The sequence below is a fragment of the Amblyomma mixtum genome, chromosome 10 (assembly GCF_055824585.1).
Source record: "Amblyomma mixtum isolate Tamu chromosome 10, ASM5582458v1, whole genome shotgun sequence".
Classification (NCBI taxonomy): domain Eukaryota; kingdom Metazoa; phylum Arthropoda; class Arachnida; order Ixodida; family Ixodidae; genus Amblyomma; species Amblyomma mixtum.
The window spans coordinates 4,446,364-4,465,454 of record NC_143021.1 but is presented as its reverse complement, the minus strand read 5'-3'; the positions used below and the strand labels follow the sequence as shown (position 1 = coordinate 4,465,454).

At 48.0% G+C, this 19,091-nt stretch overlaps 1 protein-coding gene across 2 annotated transcripts in view; it reads left to right on the top strand.

Annotated features, from left to right (window-relative positions):
• The window catches only part of LOC149325017 (protein 5NUC-like), a 219,060-nt gene that overhangs the window by 159,575 nt on the left and 40,394 nt on the right, over positions 1 to 19,091 (top strand). For both annotated transcript variants that reach the window (XM_089563149.1, XM_089563148.1), the window contains exons 4-5: positions 7,991 to 8,176; positions 11,914 to 12,114. In XM_089563149.1, coding sequence (XP_089419275.1) covers positions 7,991 to 8,176; positions 11,914 to 12,114 — 387 coding nt within the window. The remainder of the gene's footprint in view (positions 1 to 7,990; positions 8,177 to 11,913; positions 12,115 to 19,091) is intronic.

Genomic DNA, 19,091 nt, shown 5'->3' with positions numbered 1-19,091 from the left:
GAATAACACCAGCAATAACACAGAGATACAGCAAGGATAGCATTATACATCAGTCTATCACTCAGGATAACTTGAAATAGTTCGAATGAGACATGATGACTTGTGATTGGTATACGATCCTGAGCAAAACAAATGCGAATGATTCACACGGCGAATTCATTTAAATATTTGTGAATAAATATCGAAAAAATTTTTGTTGTACCACTCAAGCTGTCAAGGAAAACAGAAAACCATGGAAAACCAGCAGCATTTAAAATTGGTGACAAAGTGAAACCATCTTTACCATTTTTTTCTCTGATCACAGTGGGAAGCTGCGCTAAGATAAATTTAAAAAAAAAACATGGAATCGAGCAAACGCGGAGATGAAGCAGGCCAAAAGTGCATATTACGAAGTACTCTTTGCATATATTAACGGAGAATGTCCTGCTCCTGCCGCGGTGGCTCAGTGGTTACGGCGCTCGGCTGCTGACCCGAAAGACGCGGTTTCGATCCCGGCCGCGGCGGCCGAATTTCGATGAAGGCGAAATTATAGAGGCCCGTGTACTGTGCGGTGTCAGTGCACGTTAAAGAGCCCCAGGTGGTCGAAATTTCCGGAGCCCTTCACTACGGCGTCTCTCATAGCCTCAGTTGCTTTGGGACGTTAAATCCGTATAAACCAAACCAAACCAGAATGTCCTGCTGAATGGAAAATTATACGTACCTTCCTTGGAGGTGATGGCTCACACTTAATTCCGACACACGACAAGCGCAGACTCGCGACTAACTTTATTTGAAAAACGACACTCCTTTTATAGCTTCTATTTGTCGCATCACACACATGAAGACAGGTTTTTGGTTTCCGTATGTTTGAAGCTATAAAAAAGAGTGCCATTTTTCAAATAAAGTTAGTCGCGAGTCTGGGCTTGTTGTGTTACCTTCTTGTCCGTGTCTTTTTGTGCGCAGTACCCCCTTTTTATTTACTATGATTGACCGGCTAGCCCAACAACGTACGTTCTTACCTAAATAACAGTGCCCTCAAATCTGTCACTTCCTATCGTTATCTCGGCATCGAATTCTCTTCTGATCTTACTTGGTCCCTTCACGTTAACACAATAATAAACAATTATAATCGCGTGCTTGGTTGCCTTCGGCGTAATTTTTTTTCTGCTTCCAGCTCACTTAAAAGTCCTCCTCTACAAGACATTCATCTGTAGCAAACTAGAACATTCTGCATCTATTTAGGACCGCAGTTTTGCTGTTATTTCATCTGCAAACAGAACCCTTGGATATCTGAAGCGCCATTTACGTCACGCAACAAAAGAGGTAAAATTACTCGCTTACACATCATTGGTAAGACCAAAACTAGAATACGCATCCCCCATTTGGAGCCCCCATCAAGCATATCTAATCGATGCACTTGAAGCCGTGCAAAATCGCGCCGCCCGTTTCATTCACTCCCAATATTCATACGAAGTCAGTGTGTCATCCCTGAAATCACTGTCCAACTTACGAAGTCTTTCTTGCCGTCGTCGCGTCGCAACCCTATCTCTTTTTCATAAATTTTATTACAGCTCACTCGGCCATGAACCATACATTTGCGCACCTCCGCCGCGCATATCACATCGCACTGGTCACCCCCTTCAAGTTACTCGTCCACGTGCCCGTACCGTAACCTTTTCCACCTCCTTCTTTCCACGAGCCGCGTCAGACTGGAACGGCCTCTCCCACTCCGCTGCTGCTATCACCTGCCCGTCACTCTTCAACGCCAACATTGAACTTCATATGTCATCGTGAAAAATGTACCAATTTTTGATTAACCCACCCCTTATGTAATACCCCGAAAGGGGCCTTTAAGGTAAATAAATGAAATGAAATGAAATGAAACCTAACCCATGCCCTGGAGCTTGTCCAGGATAACTCCGTTCGTTTCATTGTGCATAACTACAATCGTACTGCTAGTGATCATCAATGAAACGCGTGTTCAGACTACCTTCATTAGCTTCTCGTCGGAAATTTTCTCGCGTTTCCTTCTTTCATAAAATATTCCATATTTGTCCTAAGATTTGTAGCGCACCCATCCCTTCGCGTTCGTACATCTCATCAGCTCTGGACCACGCACACAAGGTTGGAATTGAACCGGTCAGGACAAAAACCTGCAGCGGCTCCTTCGTTCCTCGAACATCCAGAGACTGGAACCACCTTCACGGGTTGATTGAAGGCATTGCAGACATTCCTCGATTTAGAAGCACATTAGCCAGACTAGTACATGTAAATGATTGACTTGTCTGCTTGGTGCTGTTATTTGTATTGTATTTATTCCAATCATCCACTCACTTCTGTACTGCCCCAGGCCTTGCGGGTAAAATAAATTAAAAACAGAATCATTAGTTTCAACATTAAGATTGTGTGCCTCAGTTAAAGCCGTATATAAATAAAATATCTGTTCTGCAGCGAAATCCTGAATTCTCCTGCCTCCAACACGTTAACGCGCTTGCGCTTCACTACTTTCTTCCGAACTAATGAGGTTCACTTTCCAAAACTGTCAGCTGAAACTGTCTGACCGGTTCTACGGTCCGGTCCACAACCGAGCGGAGCTGGGCGCTGAAGTGCGCGTGCGCAGTGCGTTCGCCCACTAGCGGGTGAGCGCCGCCTCTGTTCCGCTGGCGCGCCGGCTTAGCGGTGCGTTGTGTCGTACGGAAACGTCTCGGGTTTTCCCGTTAGTTCCAGATGGCTGGATCCGGCTCAACGGTCGCGTCTAAGAGCGCCTGCATATTTCATTGTCTCAAGGGCGCGTTTTCCCGACTGCAATAATCGAAAGCGCTGCAAAATGGCCAAGGATCCCTGTTTGCAGTGAGACGCAGTTACGGTGATTACCTTCGAGCATCTATTCGCACATATGGGCGCGGCAGGCTGAAAAAGCCGCGGTCGCAGTCAAGTGCGATTCAATATTGCGCGCTGCGAAGAACCACGTGGACCGCCTTACCGGGTATACCTTCGGTAGGCTGCAAAGGAAATTCCAGAAAGAAAGTTGCTGCCTTCGCACCTGTCTCCATTTATTTTGCTAATGAGTAAGATTTCGTGCACTCCTCTGCAGAGGGCGTTCACCTCGACCCGCTCCAAGCGTTTCCAAATGGAGAGATCGCTATTGCACCTCCGGTTTAGCAGCAACAAAGAGAACGTTCATTGCCGGAGTCTGAACTCCTGTTGTTGGCTGCGTGGGAAGCAGGATAACGACTGAAATAGCGGCTGATCGCGGTCACTGGCGCGAACAACACAGTGTGGCATAGGTCTGGATGGACTAAACTAACAATGCAAGTCGCGTTTTCTTTAATTCAGCTGCCCGATCAGGTGTCCTTCCCAGGCATGTCCGCTTAACACAAATAAAATACCAGTGAAGGAACAAGAAATGGATATAAACTAGAAACACAAATTGTTTCTCAAAGCTGTTCTGCTTGTCTCCACCAAATAGCGCCACATGTCGAAACCATTGCGTTTAGCCGTACAAGCTGAACTGTTAGCTAAAACATGCTCGCTGCGCCTCCGTTCCAAAAAAACAGGTGTATACTACGTGGACGCCTCCGGCCCTCACCACGGAGGATGGTAAACGGTCGCGGTAGCCTACAACGAATTTACCAAAATTGCATACGTGATACGGACCCCGCGCGCCGTCACCTTATATGGGCCACTTCTCATCAGGGGTGGCCAGGAAACGAGGCAGCAGACGGAACAGCCCGTGCTCTCTCTCACCGGGCTGTTTTCTTCTCCCCATCCGATAAGGAACCCGATTTTAATCGTCTATACCTTCAAAGATGTCACAACCTGCTATCAAGATAGTCATCCTCTGTACCCTCGCCCATGTAAAGGCCTCAAGAAAGCTATGAGCGGCTCCTTTCCTGCCTTCTCACCAATACATTGCTGCGCCCGGCGTCACTACAACATTTTGACCCCTCCTTTAACGGCAGCTGCCCGCACTTTATAGCGGTGCCTTCGGACACCTATCACATGGTGTGGGCCTGCCCCTCCAACCCGGCTATTCCCCCCATCCCAACTCAACCCGGGATGACTGGGAGGCGGCCCTACTCGGCTGCCACGACTTACAGGCCCAACAAGCCTTAGTCGGGCGCGCCCGGGCGGCGGCCACCGCCACTGGGGTCCCAACCTAGGGACCTCCACCGAGTGCGTGTAAAGATCGGTCTTTTACGGGCTGATCAAACATACGTCCTGGTCTTTCCTAATAAATGCTTTCACCACCACCATCACCTCCGTTCCGCGTATGCTGATCGTGTCAACGTAAACAGAGCGTACCGTGAAACCGGTAAGCTAAAGCAGCCTAATGAGGAAAATTTTCTCCCCTGTTCTGGAACCGTCCACAGTGCGTGCGGGTGAGATTCTTTCCGCAGCGCGCCATCTTACCAAATGTGCGCCGAGTTTTCTGACAGCCAGCTGGAATAACATTGTCATCGCTGTCTTCCTAATCTTGTCGGCGCACCTAATTTTGTGCCGCCCTTTGCTATGTTCATCTTCTCTTGGAAACCACTGCGTTACTCTTAACGACCATCGTTTATTCGGCCTTCACATTAAGAGCACATCTCTTTTCAGTGATTCCTATTAAGATGTCATCAACTCGCACTTCATCCTTCACCCATTCTGCTCTCTGTGTGTTAGTTTTTCCGCCTATCATTTCTCTTTCCATAGCTCACTGCGTTGTCCGCAGCTTAATCTCAAGTGTTTTCGATAGGCTCGAAGTTGTCTTTGCCACTTAATTGCCATGATTTGCTGCCCGAAAGGACAGCGCCCTTAAGTAGCAGTTGATACCTTGGCGCTTTCGTTGTTGGTTGACGTTCGTCCAGTTAAAAAAGGCGCATTTATCGAAAGAAAAAACTGGTAATGGCGCAGTTGCCAATTACCGGGTAATGGCGCAATTACCAGTTTTTTTTTTCTTTCAACATGAACCAACTCACCCAAACTAGAGTTTTAGTTGGCGCATTTATCGCCAAGAGAATTCGGTTCAAGCATGTTTCCGCCCGCTGCGCCTACTCGGGGCACCCTTACACAAGGGGATGGATTGCCGCCCTTTTCAGCCGACTGGCGGAGTCTGGGATTCACGCCAAAAATTCGGCGTCGACGCGTATAGTTGCGAAATGCGCCGGTGACGGCAACTGCTGTATTCTGGGTTTTGGTCTCTTCCATCTTATAAGGCTCCGTTCTCGGTGGCGGTGGTCTCTCTGGTTAAAGCGGGGTACCGTACATATATACGGCAACTTCTACACAGGCAGCTACTCCTTTAATACGATTCAGGGGATCCTCGCCTAATTCCTTCGCAAAATCTGCCACGGAGCTTGTTGCGTTGCCTTTGATTTTTTTTAGATAACTGAACCCCTTTCCTTCTTGCTGCAGGTGGGCTTGCATTATTCAGCTACCCTTATTCGCTCCTGATCTATCGGGGCTGTTGGTCGTCTGTCACTGTCCATTCGTATGTCTCTGCCCAGACTGATTTTGAAGTGCAGTGTTGAAATTCTATCTCTGTAATACACTTCCTGGGATCCGTACCATGAGGCACCACTGGCTACATTGCCTTGAAGTTATGTTCCCTGCCTATGTGCAACATCATCAGGAAACTGGCCATGCCATCGACTGGGACGCAGCACGTGTAATTGCAAAGGAAAAATCATTACCAAAACGCCTTCTCATAGAACCATTGTACATTCAATCCACGCCCCACACGATTAACCGGACCCGTGGCAATCTCCAAGCGATATACCTGAGCACCCTTCGAAAAATCGTCCATGTATTAGCTCCCTTTCCCGTCCTTTGCTCCTTTGGGATCAAGGCACCCGTACGGGCGCCGAAACGTCAATTCCTTTTATTTTCTTTATTGGCGAGCATATGTTTCCTTTGACAAATCAGTGTGAATTTTCCTCGCCATACGGGATTCCGTCGCACCCTGGACCTCTAGCCCACTCTGCATCTCACATTAGAGCTAGCATTTTTGTGTCCTTACTTCGCTCTGCTCTTTTAACTTTATTTCAAGATCCCTTTGTTAGTCTTTAGGTTCCTATACTGGGGTTAGTGGAGGGAAAGACACTATTGCGTTCTTTCCTCCTGCGGAGCACTGGCAAGCTACGATTCGTGACCGGAGAGTTGGTGCTGTTACTCTACTTGCTATTTCCCTCTCGAGGTCGACATCCGCGGCCAATACTTACATTATGGCATATTCCAATCGGCGATGCGAATCAGCTCTCCGAATCCGCAAAGAATCAAGATATATGTGGCATATGTGGTATACATTGTTGTAAGGACTGTGAGGCCCGCGGCGCATTTCTTACTTTTTTCTTCACCACACTGTCGTGTAACCGTGACGTGGGCTCGGTAAAATTCGTTTTGAATGAATGTCGTGGTCCAATTATTCAGGATCTCAAGAAATAAAGATATGAATACAAATCATGCACTGAAACAACTTCTTCGGTTTTACGGAGTAACAAAACTCTCCCCGATTCCTGATTAGAAAAAGTTATCATAAAGATGCATTCGCTCAGAGCTCCTAATAGATCGTTTTATAGCGTAATTACTTCGTTCTTTCGAAGGCTGCTGAACACTTTTCTTATTTCAGTTTCTGCTGTTTTTTCATCAAGCATTTGTCAACAGTTCCGTGTAGGGGCGCGGGATTAAATGGTACGATTAAATACAGTTCAACCTCATTGTAACGAAATTGAAGGGAACCGCCGATTACTTCTTTATTACCGTAACTTCGTAATACCCGTGTTGACCGAGCAGCTTCCAAGTGATCTCATCATGCCTTCGTTATATTCATTATTTCGTTATAAACCGTTTTTTTAATAGTGAGGTTCGACTGAACAAAAAAGAGCAATGAACCATGGCGCTGCTGCTGCTTGTTTGCGGATTTCTCGCGCAACGCCGATGATACGACGGCGGCACATGAATTCCATGAAAAGGATCGCTATAGGAGCCGTGGCTCACCAGTGCTCCGAAGCTTGCAAGGGTGGAAGAGCGGGCTAGTTGGTAGTTCATCTTGAGGAAAAACACAGCGCACTCCTAAGACACGGACAAAGAAAGGCAAGACGATACAGCGCTGTATCGTCTTGCCTTTCTTTGTCCGTGTCTTAGGAGTGCGCTGTGTTTTTCCTCAAGCTCCGAAGCTGTCCGCGTCATACGCGTTGCTATCGTCAAAGTTGAAGGTTGAAGGTTGAAGGTTTATTTCCGCAACTGGGTGTTGCGAGGACAGCCAGGGAAAAAGCTGTATAGACAGCTTGAGAGGTCCTGGCTTCCTCTTACAGTGCAGCATTGACGGTGGCGGAGTACGACATCAAACAAAATGTAAGTAAAGTATGTTCGGTACAGAGAATGAGACATGTACGTTCAATACGTAGTACATTGTGCTTATAAAAGAAAGAAGAACTACATTAGATCAAAGAGCCTATAAAGGCAAACACAGGGAGGAGAAAATAAATGACAGCAAAATTGACAGGTGCACTCAAAGTGGTAATAGGAAGAAAAAAAACTACATGAACATTTGGGGCAATTCTTTCAGAGAAATATTGGATAGGTCAAGATTCTTGTGGCAGTACAACTGGTTCAGAAGTGTCGGTAAGGTATGCTGCAACATTTGCTTGCCATAGTTTGTGCGGCATTTCTTAACATTCCAAGGTTCTGCTGCTCGGGTATCATACACAGTTCTGCTTTGCTCTAGCCCAGCCAGTGTAAGTAAGGAGTCATCATTTTTCATTATGGCGAGTTTATATTTATAGCACAGCCTATAGTTATACATGGACTTCATTGGTATGACGTTGTGTCGATGGAAAAGGCTCGCCGTGTGGAAGAAATATGGCAGTTAAGTGGTAGTTTAATGGTTAACTGCGGTCAACACCGCGACACATGTCGCGAATCGCGGCATGAAAACAGAAGAGGCTTAGAGCATGATATGTATTAATGTTGGCCTCTGTGCCTGCAGTTCTAACAATGGCGTGTGCGCTAACCTTCTACTTTCGTGCAGGTAACGTGACTTTCTCTGATGACATCGCTGCCATTGAGATGGAAGCGGAGGTGTTACAGAAGCAAGGCGTCACAATCATCATTGCACTGACGCACGTGGGATACGAACGGGACATAGAGATCGCCGCTAAAGTGCCAGCCGTGGATGTGGTCGTCGGAGGACATTCGCACAGCTTCCTGTACACGGGTAAGGTTCTCAAATTTTCAGCCGCGTCCGGCTCTCATCCTCACTATTACAAGCGCTGCCACCGCCTGAGATAATTGGCGGCTATTTCTATGAAGTATGTGCTTCGCCACTGATTATTACAGCACAGATGGGCATTCTGGAGTCTTGTCGGCGTGTTAAGAGGAGGTTAAACTAGGGGTGAGAAGTTCAGCACGTACTTTATAAACAGCTCATTATTTCTCGTTTGCCCCGTAGGGGCGTCCAAAACGTGCAGATGTTGGTGAGTTCCGACACCACAGGTTCCTGAGCATCCGCAAGCACATCCCCGCATGGGGATGACGATGCGCCGCCACTGACCAGAATACCCATGCTTAGCTGTGCGTAGCTCAGCCGTGTCCGGAAGATGCCGAGCATTTGACCCTTTAAGGCTCCTCGGCAGAGACCGCACACCACTCTGGCCGCAGCTTCCTGTAGACGCCACCTCCGGCCTACCCGACCGAGGAAATCGGCAGTGGCTTTTTCTTGTGCTCCCCTCCATCTTTCACTTTCCTATCTTCTTCCTCACTACTGTCCTGTCTCCTCCTCCTTTCTCGGTCTTTGCCCCTTTCATGGGCGGCTAGGGTTAACGATGTGTGGAGTAGCCACTCTCAGTTACCCCGTATATGGTTATAGCCGTAGTGTACAGCTGGCGAGGGCAGGACTTGCTCGCAAGTTCCTGTCTCCTCGCCTCGCCTCGACCAAAGTAACCACAAATTTCTACAAAAAATGCAAACTTTCCAAGTTTCCACGTTGGCCACAGGGAGCACGCTGACATAACTGCACGACTGGTGTCACCCTTCCCTGTAACAAGAACCCTAACCGAAAGCACCTGATACGGGTACAAAATAGAAAAAAAAAAGGAAATGGCGGCCTCCTGTTGGAAATCCTTTACAACCATGAACATGAGAACTTTTCAGGAGTGACAGATTTTGGAGAGATACCATTGACAATTAGCCCACACCAATCACTCAGCACTGTTCGTGGAGCAATTTCTGGGGATGACCTAAAATACCTAAGCAAGACACTACTGGAAGTACTGAAAGACCACAATTTTAACAATATCTGCTGGATAAAAATAAGACTTGACAACACGGAAACACCAACGCAGCACATTGTTCTCTCCTTTGCCTCTAGTATACTTCCCAGCTCTGTAAAGGTAGGTTACAGAAAGCTGAAGCTAAGAACAGACCCAATTCATGTTGATGCTACCATTGCCAGATGCACGGATATGGTTCACAGAGCTGCAAGGGTGAATAAACCTGCGCCAAATTTGCTTTTCATGACTATCCCGCAGAAAAGTGCGAAGTTGAACCCCACCTTTGCGTAACTGTGAGGGCAGCTATCCGGCTTACTCACGGTCATGCCCGGCCTGGAAGAAATGAAAAGAAACTATTACACTTAAGGTCACACACAGTATATCATCCAGGCAAGCGCCGAAACGACTCTCGTTGCAAAATCAAAGCTACTCCGCCGTGGTGCAGTAGGGCACAACATTACAGCGGTCTTCGGCGCCTGCACAGCTCGCACGCAATGAGCCTGGAGCAGTGTATACCTGTTCCCCTAGTGGGAGCAGCGAGCACTGTGCTACCGGCAGCAACACAGGCACGCGGACCACCAGGTCAGCAGGCCACAAGGTCCCTCCCCACGTGCAGGGGCCCAGTGCGAAAACAACCTTGTGTACTACGCGGGTGTCCAGTGTATCTGAGGATGCCATGGACGTAAGCCAAGGCAGTCCTTTACCGTCAACTTAGGACTTCGCTAGGCCTGGCATCTGCAGCAGACTGTTTAACAGCCTAAAAGGCTGCTTTTGTGACCGTTAATTCCATGTGCGCCTAGGTTCAAGCCCTTCGATGAATTTCATTCAGGAATATGGAGCCTTCAAGGGTTTATTTTATGGACAAGTCTCTTAGCAAAATAATCCAAGTTCCATTATGTATTCAGTCTGTGTAGACGACCTCCACATCGCTTGCACATCCTCCTCCACATCAACGTGTGAAAGACAAATACAATGAACAATACATAAACTGGCAACATACAAAGACAAAACTGGTTTCCAGTTTTCTCCACAGAAAACAGTGGCCCTTCTTTTCATAATTAAAAGAGTCTTGCAGGCAGAACGCACTCAGAAGAACTTGCTTTGGGGCTAGTTGGTTCATGATTGTAGTACAGAATGGCGCAAAAGACACACACACAGGAGGCGCTCTTTGTGTCATCCCCTTTTTTCCTGTGTGTGTGTCTTTTGCGCCATTCTGTACTACAACGCACTCTACGCCTGAAGGAAAACGAATTACCCGTAAAAAGTCAACGTAAATTTGTGAGCGTGACATCTGACAGAAAACACGCTTTCCTGCGTCATAGGAACGCGTTGAAAAGTAAAGCCTACCGATTCCTTGCGAAAACACTGCGGGGTCGATAAGACATGTTTTTTACAAATCTACCACTCTGTAGTACACTCTACCCTGGATTACGGATGTATAGTGTTGGTATCAATGAGACCATCGACACTTATCTCACCAAATAGTTTCAAAGTGTCCATCTAGACCACGGTTTAGCAGCAAATTGCGAACTACCAAGCCGTTGCTCTTGCTTTTAAAAGAGAGGGGCAAAAAGCTCGGTGTACTGGAGACATTACCTAGCACTGCTCAAAGAGGAGATCCACTGCCTGTTTGGTGCAATTTTAGTTGCCAGGTGAGCTATGATTATCGCCTGCTGCTGAGTCAGCACGACTGCTTTCCTGCGATAAGAGCTTGATGAGGTTCTTCTCGCTGCTTATCGGTACAACTGCCGATAATAGCCGCAGCTCAGGAAAGAAACAAAACTATGCTGGATGTCGAGCCATGTTGAAATTAAAGGCAACGGGGCGTCTGCGCTGCTCAAGCTCATGGAAAGCAAGTAAAGAAAGTAAATATACCATTAAAACTTGGCAGTAACTTAGTTCATCGTAACTTGAGACAAAAATGCCAGTCTGCGTGGCACAACGAACTAAATAACAAACGACTTTGTAAAACCAGTTTTAGGTAAATGGAAGTCGTGCACCCACCAGGAACGTTTCAAGGAAGTGGTTATATGCCGTGTTTGTATAGGACACACTCCTCACACATAATTTCCTACTAACAAAACAAGACGAACAACAATTTGGTTATACGAAGATGAGCTAACAGTAAACAATGATTTCTTTCATGCCGAAAAGTCGAAACAGTGAGCAAGAAGAATACTGCAGTTTTGTTGTTGTAATGAACGCATGCAATTCCAACCAACTTTGCTCATTGATGAAGATGCAGTTATTGACATTTCAGAGCTTAAGTTTTTAAAGGGAGCAGCTGTTTGAAACAAATTGTAGATTTATTAAGAGATATTCATTATAACAAGCAGACTTTACTAACCACACCTCAGCGACTCTCTCGTTCCTGAGAAAATGGCTGCGGTCTTTATTGGATTGGTTTGAAGTCCCGACATCCTTGCGCAGCCAAGGATGTTTGCAGGAGTTACCCGACTTTCTTAAAAGCTTTTACTAGGGGCCACTTTTGAAATGTTTTTCGTTTGGAAACACTGGATAATATAACAAACGTTTTAGGCCCTGTACACCATCGATCACATTTCACATTTTATAATATTCTGCAGAAAACTTTTCTACACCTTGTGCTTGGCGGACGATGGCCTTACATGCCTAGGTGCCATTGAACCCAAGACAGCACAGCATACATTTCTCTTCCTGACAGGCGACGACCACCCCAAGGAGGATAAGCCGAAGGGACCGTACCCAACTGTTGTGACCAGGGCGGATGGCACCACGGGACTCGTTGTTCAGGCTCACTGCTACGGGAAGTACCTCGGGTTCCTAAATGTGTCCTTCAACGCGGCAGGCAACGTAGTGGCGTGGTCGGGAAATCCAATACTCCTGGAACATTCCATTCCTGAAGGTAAGCACTGATTACGACATAAACACCTGCACTCTGCTTGACAGTGACGCCTTCTCAACCGCAAGAAAACATCTGTAGCCTGAAGTGAGCAGATAGGAGTTTTAAATGACCTCAACGAACTACAGCGAAAGCTTAAATCTTTAAGCTAACCCCACCCTCTGGGTCTGCGACTGCAGCTTCAGTTCCTATCCGCCATGATTGGTCTGGGCGTGTCTTCAGGGTCTTCAGTGTTGGCGGGACACAGATATGAGTGGCGGTGCGCATGTTGCGCTCTTTTTGCCTTGAGTAGGTAGCCAGCTGGTATAATGTTCTGGCACAGCAGTGTATGTTAGGGTCAGCTGATACAAAATAAGGTGATAGGGCTCGTAGCTTTCTTGGCTAATTTGCCAAAAGGTGTCAGTTTTGATTATTGGTATTCTTCGCGTTAGTGCATTCATTGCACTTTAACGATTATAGGGGCTTATTTCGTTTTGTAGACGACTGCCTAGCCCTCCTCGACCGTAATACGGATATTGAAGCTGAGACCGACCGCGATCTCGGATGTTATTGAGATCTTTAAGCAATGCCTAAAGCCACTGCAAGTGACACACGGGGTCCCGTAAGAAGGTTCGTTCCAGTTTTTAGATTTAAGGCTCAGGTTTTCAGTAGGTCATACTTGCTGGAAATGTGAGCCTCGGAGCTGCAGGAAGCTTCTACCGTTCCGTTCGGCGCACTCCAAGGTGAGTAAGAGAGAGATCGCCGGCCTGTGCCTGAAGAACGCTATCGAAAAATCTTGCGCTCATTTCATGCAAGAAAGTTTCTACGCTCAGGTTGCTCGTCTTCTTGACGCTGGGTACCCTCCGGGCATTGTTACTTATGTTAGTCAATGCCTTCTGAAGGAAGTAAAACAAGAACCACGAGCCAGCAACGGGATCGAAGAACCGCCGCAGAAACGAAGAGTGGTCGTTGTGCCGTATACGAGGTCTGTTAGAAAAGTGTCCGACCTTTTGCCGAAGAAAAAAAACTGGCATAACTGGAGCTTTGGAAACCTAGTCGTCTTCAAAGTAGGCTCCTTGGGACTCCACATAGTTTTTCCAGTGGTGCTGCCATTGTTGGAAGTATTCTGAAAAGGCCCTTTTCGGAATGGAGTTTAGCTCAGCTGTCGTTGCAGCCATAATGTCCTCTCTTGTCTGAAATCGCGCTCCTTCCAATGCCCTCTTGATTTTGGGAAGCAGCCAGAAGTCACAGGAGGCCATATCAGGAGAGTAAGTAGTCTGTTGAACTACAGCAGTCTGGTTTGTCGCGAAAAAAGTGTGAATTTAGTGCGATGAATGTGCAGGAGCATTGTCGTGATGGATGCGCCAATTTCCTGTTGATCAAAGCAGAAATCTGGGCGAGTTGGTAAGTATTCATGATATTGTTCACAGCGCAACAACTCTGTCGTCTTTCGTTTTTCCCGTTCTTGTTGCGCTCTGAACAATATCATGAATTTCCTGTTGACCTCAACTTCGGCCTCTTGCGCCGCACAGCACCACGCAGGCGACGGAGGACATCCCTGTAGTATTCTTTTAGTCAATGTTTACTTTGTGGGGTGCGTACGCGTGGTGTGCCACACAGAAGGAGTCAAAGAAAGCAGTCAGCATCACTCTGACATTGCTGCGCACTTGGCGGGCCTTCTTTGGTCTTGGTGACGTGGAATGCTGTCATTGTGACGACTGGAATTTGGTTTCCGGGTCGTACCTGTACACCCAAGGCTCGTCACCAGCGATTATGGTGTTGATGAAGTCGGGGTTACTGTTTGTGGAATCCAGCATATCCTGTGAGACTTCAACACGAAGCTGCTTTTGCTCCACCGTGAGCAGCTTAGACGCGAATTTCGCTGCATCTTTCTCCATGGCGAAATTTTCGGTGATAATGGAATGTTCAGAAAAATTGGTGATGTCCACCTCTTCCACAATTTCTCGGATAGTCACACGATGGTCCCGCGTCACCACAGCGTTCACTTCGGCAATGACCTGCTCATTTCGGCATGTTGATGGCCGACCGGAGCGTGGCTCTCTGTGCACCGATGTGCGGCCGTCTTTAAACCAATTGTACCACTGCTTAATCTGTGTCCTGCTCATAGCATTGTCACCGAAAGCCGTCTGAATATTCCGAATGGTTTCCACTTGGCTGTCGCCTAGATTCTGTCAAATTTGATGCAGTAGCGCTGCTCCTGTCGCTCCGCCATTTTCCTTGCAATAAAAAACCGACGAGAGCACTGCGCACTGCCTCACTCAAACGCTGCGTGCCAGTGACTGACGCTATCGGCAGGCGAGAAAAAATTTGTGCATGCGAACGAAGGCTCAAGGTAGCCTGGTGCAAGCGTGCTTGTTTCAAATCCGTCAGGTGTTCGTAAAAAAAATAAAGTCGGATACTTTTCTAAGAGACCTCGTATACACATTGTGTCACACCGCCTCAAGAAGATTGGTCGGCATAATAAGGTTAACGTCGTCTTTTCGGCCCCTATGAATTTAGGCACTCTGTGCGCAAGTGTTAACAAGGGAGATGGCGAGCGTCGGCGGTTTAACACGGCACATCAGAACCCCTTCGTCGACTGTGTGGAGGGTGTGGTGTACTTCATTCCCCTTTCATGCGGCAAGGTTTACGTCGGCCAGACGGGTCATTGCTTGAATGAGCGGCTGAAAGAACATCGGTACAGGATATTCGAGACAGGTACAGGCAATCTGGCACTGTACGGGCGAAAATGCGTCATGAAAGACCGAACTGCAGGGAAAGAAGAGCAGTGCACTCCGGACTTAGCCAGCTGTTCGGTAATCATCACGCACTCGGACCAGATAGTGCGGGAGATCAAGGAGGCTGCAGAGATAGCCGGGCTGCAAGATAATTGTGTTAGCGCGCCTTCAATCGCTTTGCCAGATGCGGAGTTGCTCTTCTTGAAGAAGTGAAAAGCAAAGATATTTGCGCCTGGTTGTGTAGAAATAAGTATTTAAAGGGTCCCTGAAAGGGGTGTCTGAGGTTGGCAAAAAAATACTTGCATTATGTAGAGCGTAGGCTTCTGAACGTTCATGCCGCGTACAATACATAAAAAGCGAGTAGATAATTTATAATACATTTTCAAAAAGTGCTGCTCCCTAGCCTTGCGGCGACCAGCGGCGGTGAACTTCCGCCCGAATCTGTACTCATTACGTCATTTTAGTACTATTTACGTCACCAGCGCAGGGCTATCATTGGTTCGCGGTGCCAACGTGAAATCGCATATTTAACAAACTAAAAGCTCTAGATACTTCACATTCTCTTTACGGAACCATTTCGCATTTCAGCAAGGAGAGTTCTCGATTATATGCATGTTTACGCGGTTATTGTGTGTTGGGAGTCAGAAATTAGTACTGCACATCCGGTTTACAATGTTTTCGTCTGCTCGTGCCGCTTGTGTCACTCCGCCGGCGCCGCTGTCGAACCGAATCGAGAATCGAGGTGCGATTTGGAGTCACCGCACTACTGATTTCTGTCGCGACCACCGTCGCATGCGCAATCAAAATGGACCGGCCGTGCTGTGTCGTTGGTTGCAAAGCCAGGGTTCGGCAAGATGTTGCCCTTCGGCACTGTCTGCCGAAAGATGGAAGTGAGCGAGCCGTCGTCGTCGTCAGGATTCAGCGCCCGATTTCTGAACGGCGTGTCCTTAAAACCTTGGCCGACGCGCCGCACCGATCGTCGCTTGCGAACTGCCGCCCCACTACAAGCAGGGAGACACGGAGCGGTGAGCATCGCTGCGCCGCTCTACCCAAGCTCAGCTCACAACCGGTGTCGCACTTCGCCGCCGTGCAGCAATGCCTGAGCGCTGCTTGGGATGGTGTACAAATATCGCAAGGCAAGATAGCCTTGTTATCAGAAATACTTCTCGAGCAGCGACAAAGCACGCCTGCTTATGTTGCGAGCTTTCGGCAGCGGCACCACTCGCGGGCGCTCCGGGCGACGAGCTCTGCTGCTGCCTGGCTGCCGTGGTCGTCGCTAGGCCTATTGCCTCTTTGGCATCGAAGCTGCAGCGGCCGGCGCTTCGGAAGTCGCCTGAGCTATAATAAAAGGCTTACTCTAAACATCGCTTTGCAGTCAACAGCATCAGCTCACAATAAAATAATAGTATGGTGGCTTTCCGCGACTCCTTCAGCAGCGAAGCGAGCGGGCGCCAAGCGAGCCGGACCCCACGTCGGGCCAGCGGCAGCTGCGGGACGGTTGTGGCAAGAAATTTGCTCGTATCACAGTCGTTACCTTTGCCAGCAGCTCAGTATTGGTCAGCGATCCTCAAAAATGACACATTTTTCACATTTCTTATCCCAGGGTTTATTATTTACGTCAAAAACACACTTTAGCTCGTTTTTATGACGCCGGCAGACGGGATCCAGGCTGGCCGGCCGGCCGGCATGCTCGGCGTACATCACGTTCGCACAAGAAAATGCAAAACAGCCATGATACCAGAGAGGATGCTTCCTAGATTCGAGCAACGAAAATATGTCTGTGCAAAAGTGGATCTTTCGGCAACGACACCGCCTGCGGCAACGCCGCGCGACGAACTGCGCGCTGGTCCCAGGCTTCCCTAGTCGTCGCTAGGCCTATCTGGTTTCGCATTGAAACCGTAGCTGACGGCGCTTCGGAAGTCGCCTACGCTATAATAAAAGGCCTACTTTTCACATCGCTTTACTGCGAACTCGTCCCATAATAAAAGATATATTCGATTTCCACAATGCCTTCAGCAACGGAGCTAGCAGACGGTAGGCGAAGCGCACCAAGTAGCAGCAGCACCAAAGCGGCTGTGGGATGAAATTTGCTTGTATCGCAGTCATCACTTTTACCAGCAACTCGGTATTGGCCAACGATCGTCAGAAATTATGCATTTTTTACATGCATCTATCCAAGGGCTTGCTATGGACGAGAACAAACAATACTAGCGCGTTTTTCACTCGCCGGCGGCCGGCATCAAGGCTGGCAGGCAGGTCCGGCGTGGCTCGGCCCCGAGCGCCCTGAGCAGCGCGCTGTATGGCACCATGACGCTGCCGCTCTCCGCGCTCGTATTGGCTCCCGCTTCCCGTCGTTGCGTTTTCAGCGCGCGGCTCGTCGTTGACATCCAGCAGGTTGGACGCAGGAGACGAGCTGCGATCGGTCGTTACGACGTCGTTCACAACGGCGCGCCGCAGCGAATCGCACACACTTTTCGCACATATGTCCCCGCCTTAAGGCTGAAATCCCATTTCGGCACTCATCCGCAAAAGTCGTTCCTTCAGCTCGGGGTCCATAGTACGAGAGAAGCCGCAGCGACGGTTGCGAGACACAGGTGAACACAGCAGACAGCGGGAAAGCGAGCGAGCGAGCGAAATAGCGCGTCAACCGGAAGTAAACAAACCGATCTCGTCGATGACGTATTTGTGGGCGGAGCATGGTCCCAGCCTGTAATCTTTATTTTTTTATGGTTCGCCCCGGTGTACGAGTTGAGAGGGAAAAGGCTGGTGGTCATTTTTAATAGCCATTATCTCTGGTTCCACACAAGATAGATAAAAAATTTTTGCGGTAGGATGATGGATCGTTCAATGTCTATCAATACTTCGACTTCTCTTTGCCTACATGGACACCATTTCAGGGACCCTTTAAACACAATTTTCACCCATTAAACGTCAGTTTGCAGTCAGCTCTTGTGTGTCTTCGTTCTTCGTCGTGTCGTCTCGCTGGTTTTCGCTGGTATTTATATGTAATGGATCACCAACTATCCCGCACTCTTACCCTGCTGAACAAGACCGGATAGCGAGGTGTCGTCGTATATCATAACCGAAAACTTCCGAAGTTGTGTAGTAGTCACACGCAACGTTTTCGCATTTTTCCACATAATAAGAAGAGTTCAGGGCTCTCGTAATTTTCGTAAACTTATCTTATCTCTAATGAATACAACGGCCAACATTGAGATTACAAGACAAGGTTGTTAAGGTCGGTAGTTGACCACTCGGGTAACCAGGGAAGCTATCTGCCTTTGTTCTGCCAACTGACTGCCCAATGAGAGCGCAGCACAACGTAGTACGTTCGAGAGCGAAAACTTACGTAGTACTTCCTCCGGTTGAGAAGTAACAGACAGTAAAGCACAAGCCGTGGAACGCTTAAGGAACGCTTGCACAACGAAGGCAAATGGTCTAAAATCACCGAAAAATTGAATACTTTATTTTGTGCCCTGAATTGCAGTAAGGAACTTTATATCATTGCGAAGAAACGCTTACGCAGTTCAGGGTGAGTCATACCGGCACAAGCCATATCGTTCGAAATGCATTTACACGTTCCATATATTTGGCTACTTCTAATTGCATGCCAGCGTTCGTATTGCCTTCGGCCATCTGATACTCGGGTTCTGTAATTATAGAAATTTTTTGTTGCCCTAAAATATAGCAACATACAAGTATTCATGCAATCACTGTAAGTCAACGTAGGCAATAGGGACTGCATGTGTAGCGTTTTGATGCGAAAGCAACACTACGACAGCCAAAGCGACACCTCGGGGGGCCGAAGTCGCGCCGTCGCTACGCTGAGCTTGTTTCAATTGGTCGAAATGGCCGTGACGTCAGAGTGCGCGAATTTCAAGCAGGGCCAATTGTACTTTTGCTAGTAACCATGCAACCAATAAAAGGGATCGTATAATGATGCTCCATGTAAGTGGGACTGAGTTTGGTTAATTGCTTAACCAAAGCAAACCAGTTAGCGATTAACCTTTCCAGTCAGACCATATAAATAAAACCGAGTAGGAAATTGGTCGAGTTGGGGAAACCAACCAGGGTCTCCGGAGTGCGAGACGAGCACGCTACCCACTCCACCATGCCAGCTCGATGGTTTGAAATGAACAAAGGCGCGTGTAGTGAATTCACTCGCAACTTCCTCCCTTCCCGTCACGGCGAGGTTCAGGTTTCCACCGAGGTATGGGAGACAGATACATTTCCTTTCTTCAAAAATCATTTTACCGACCAGCA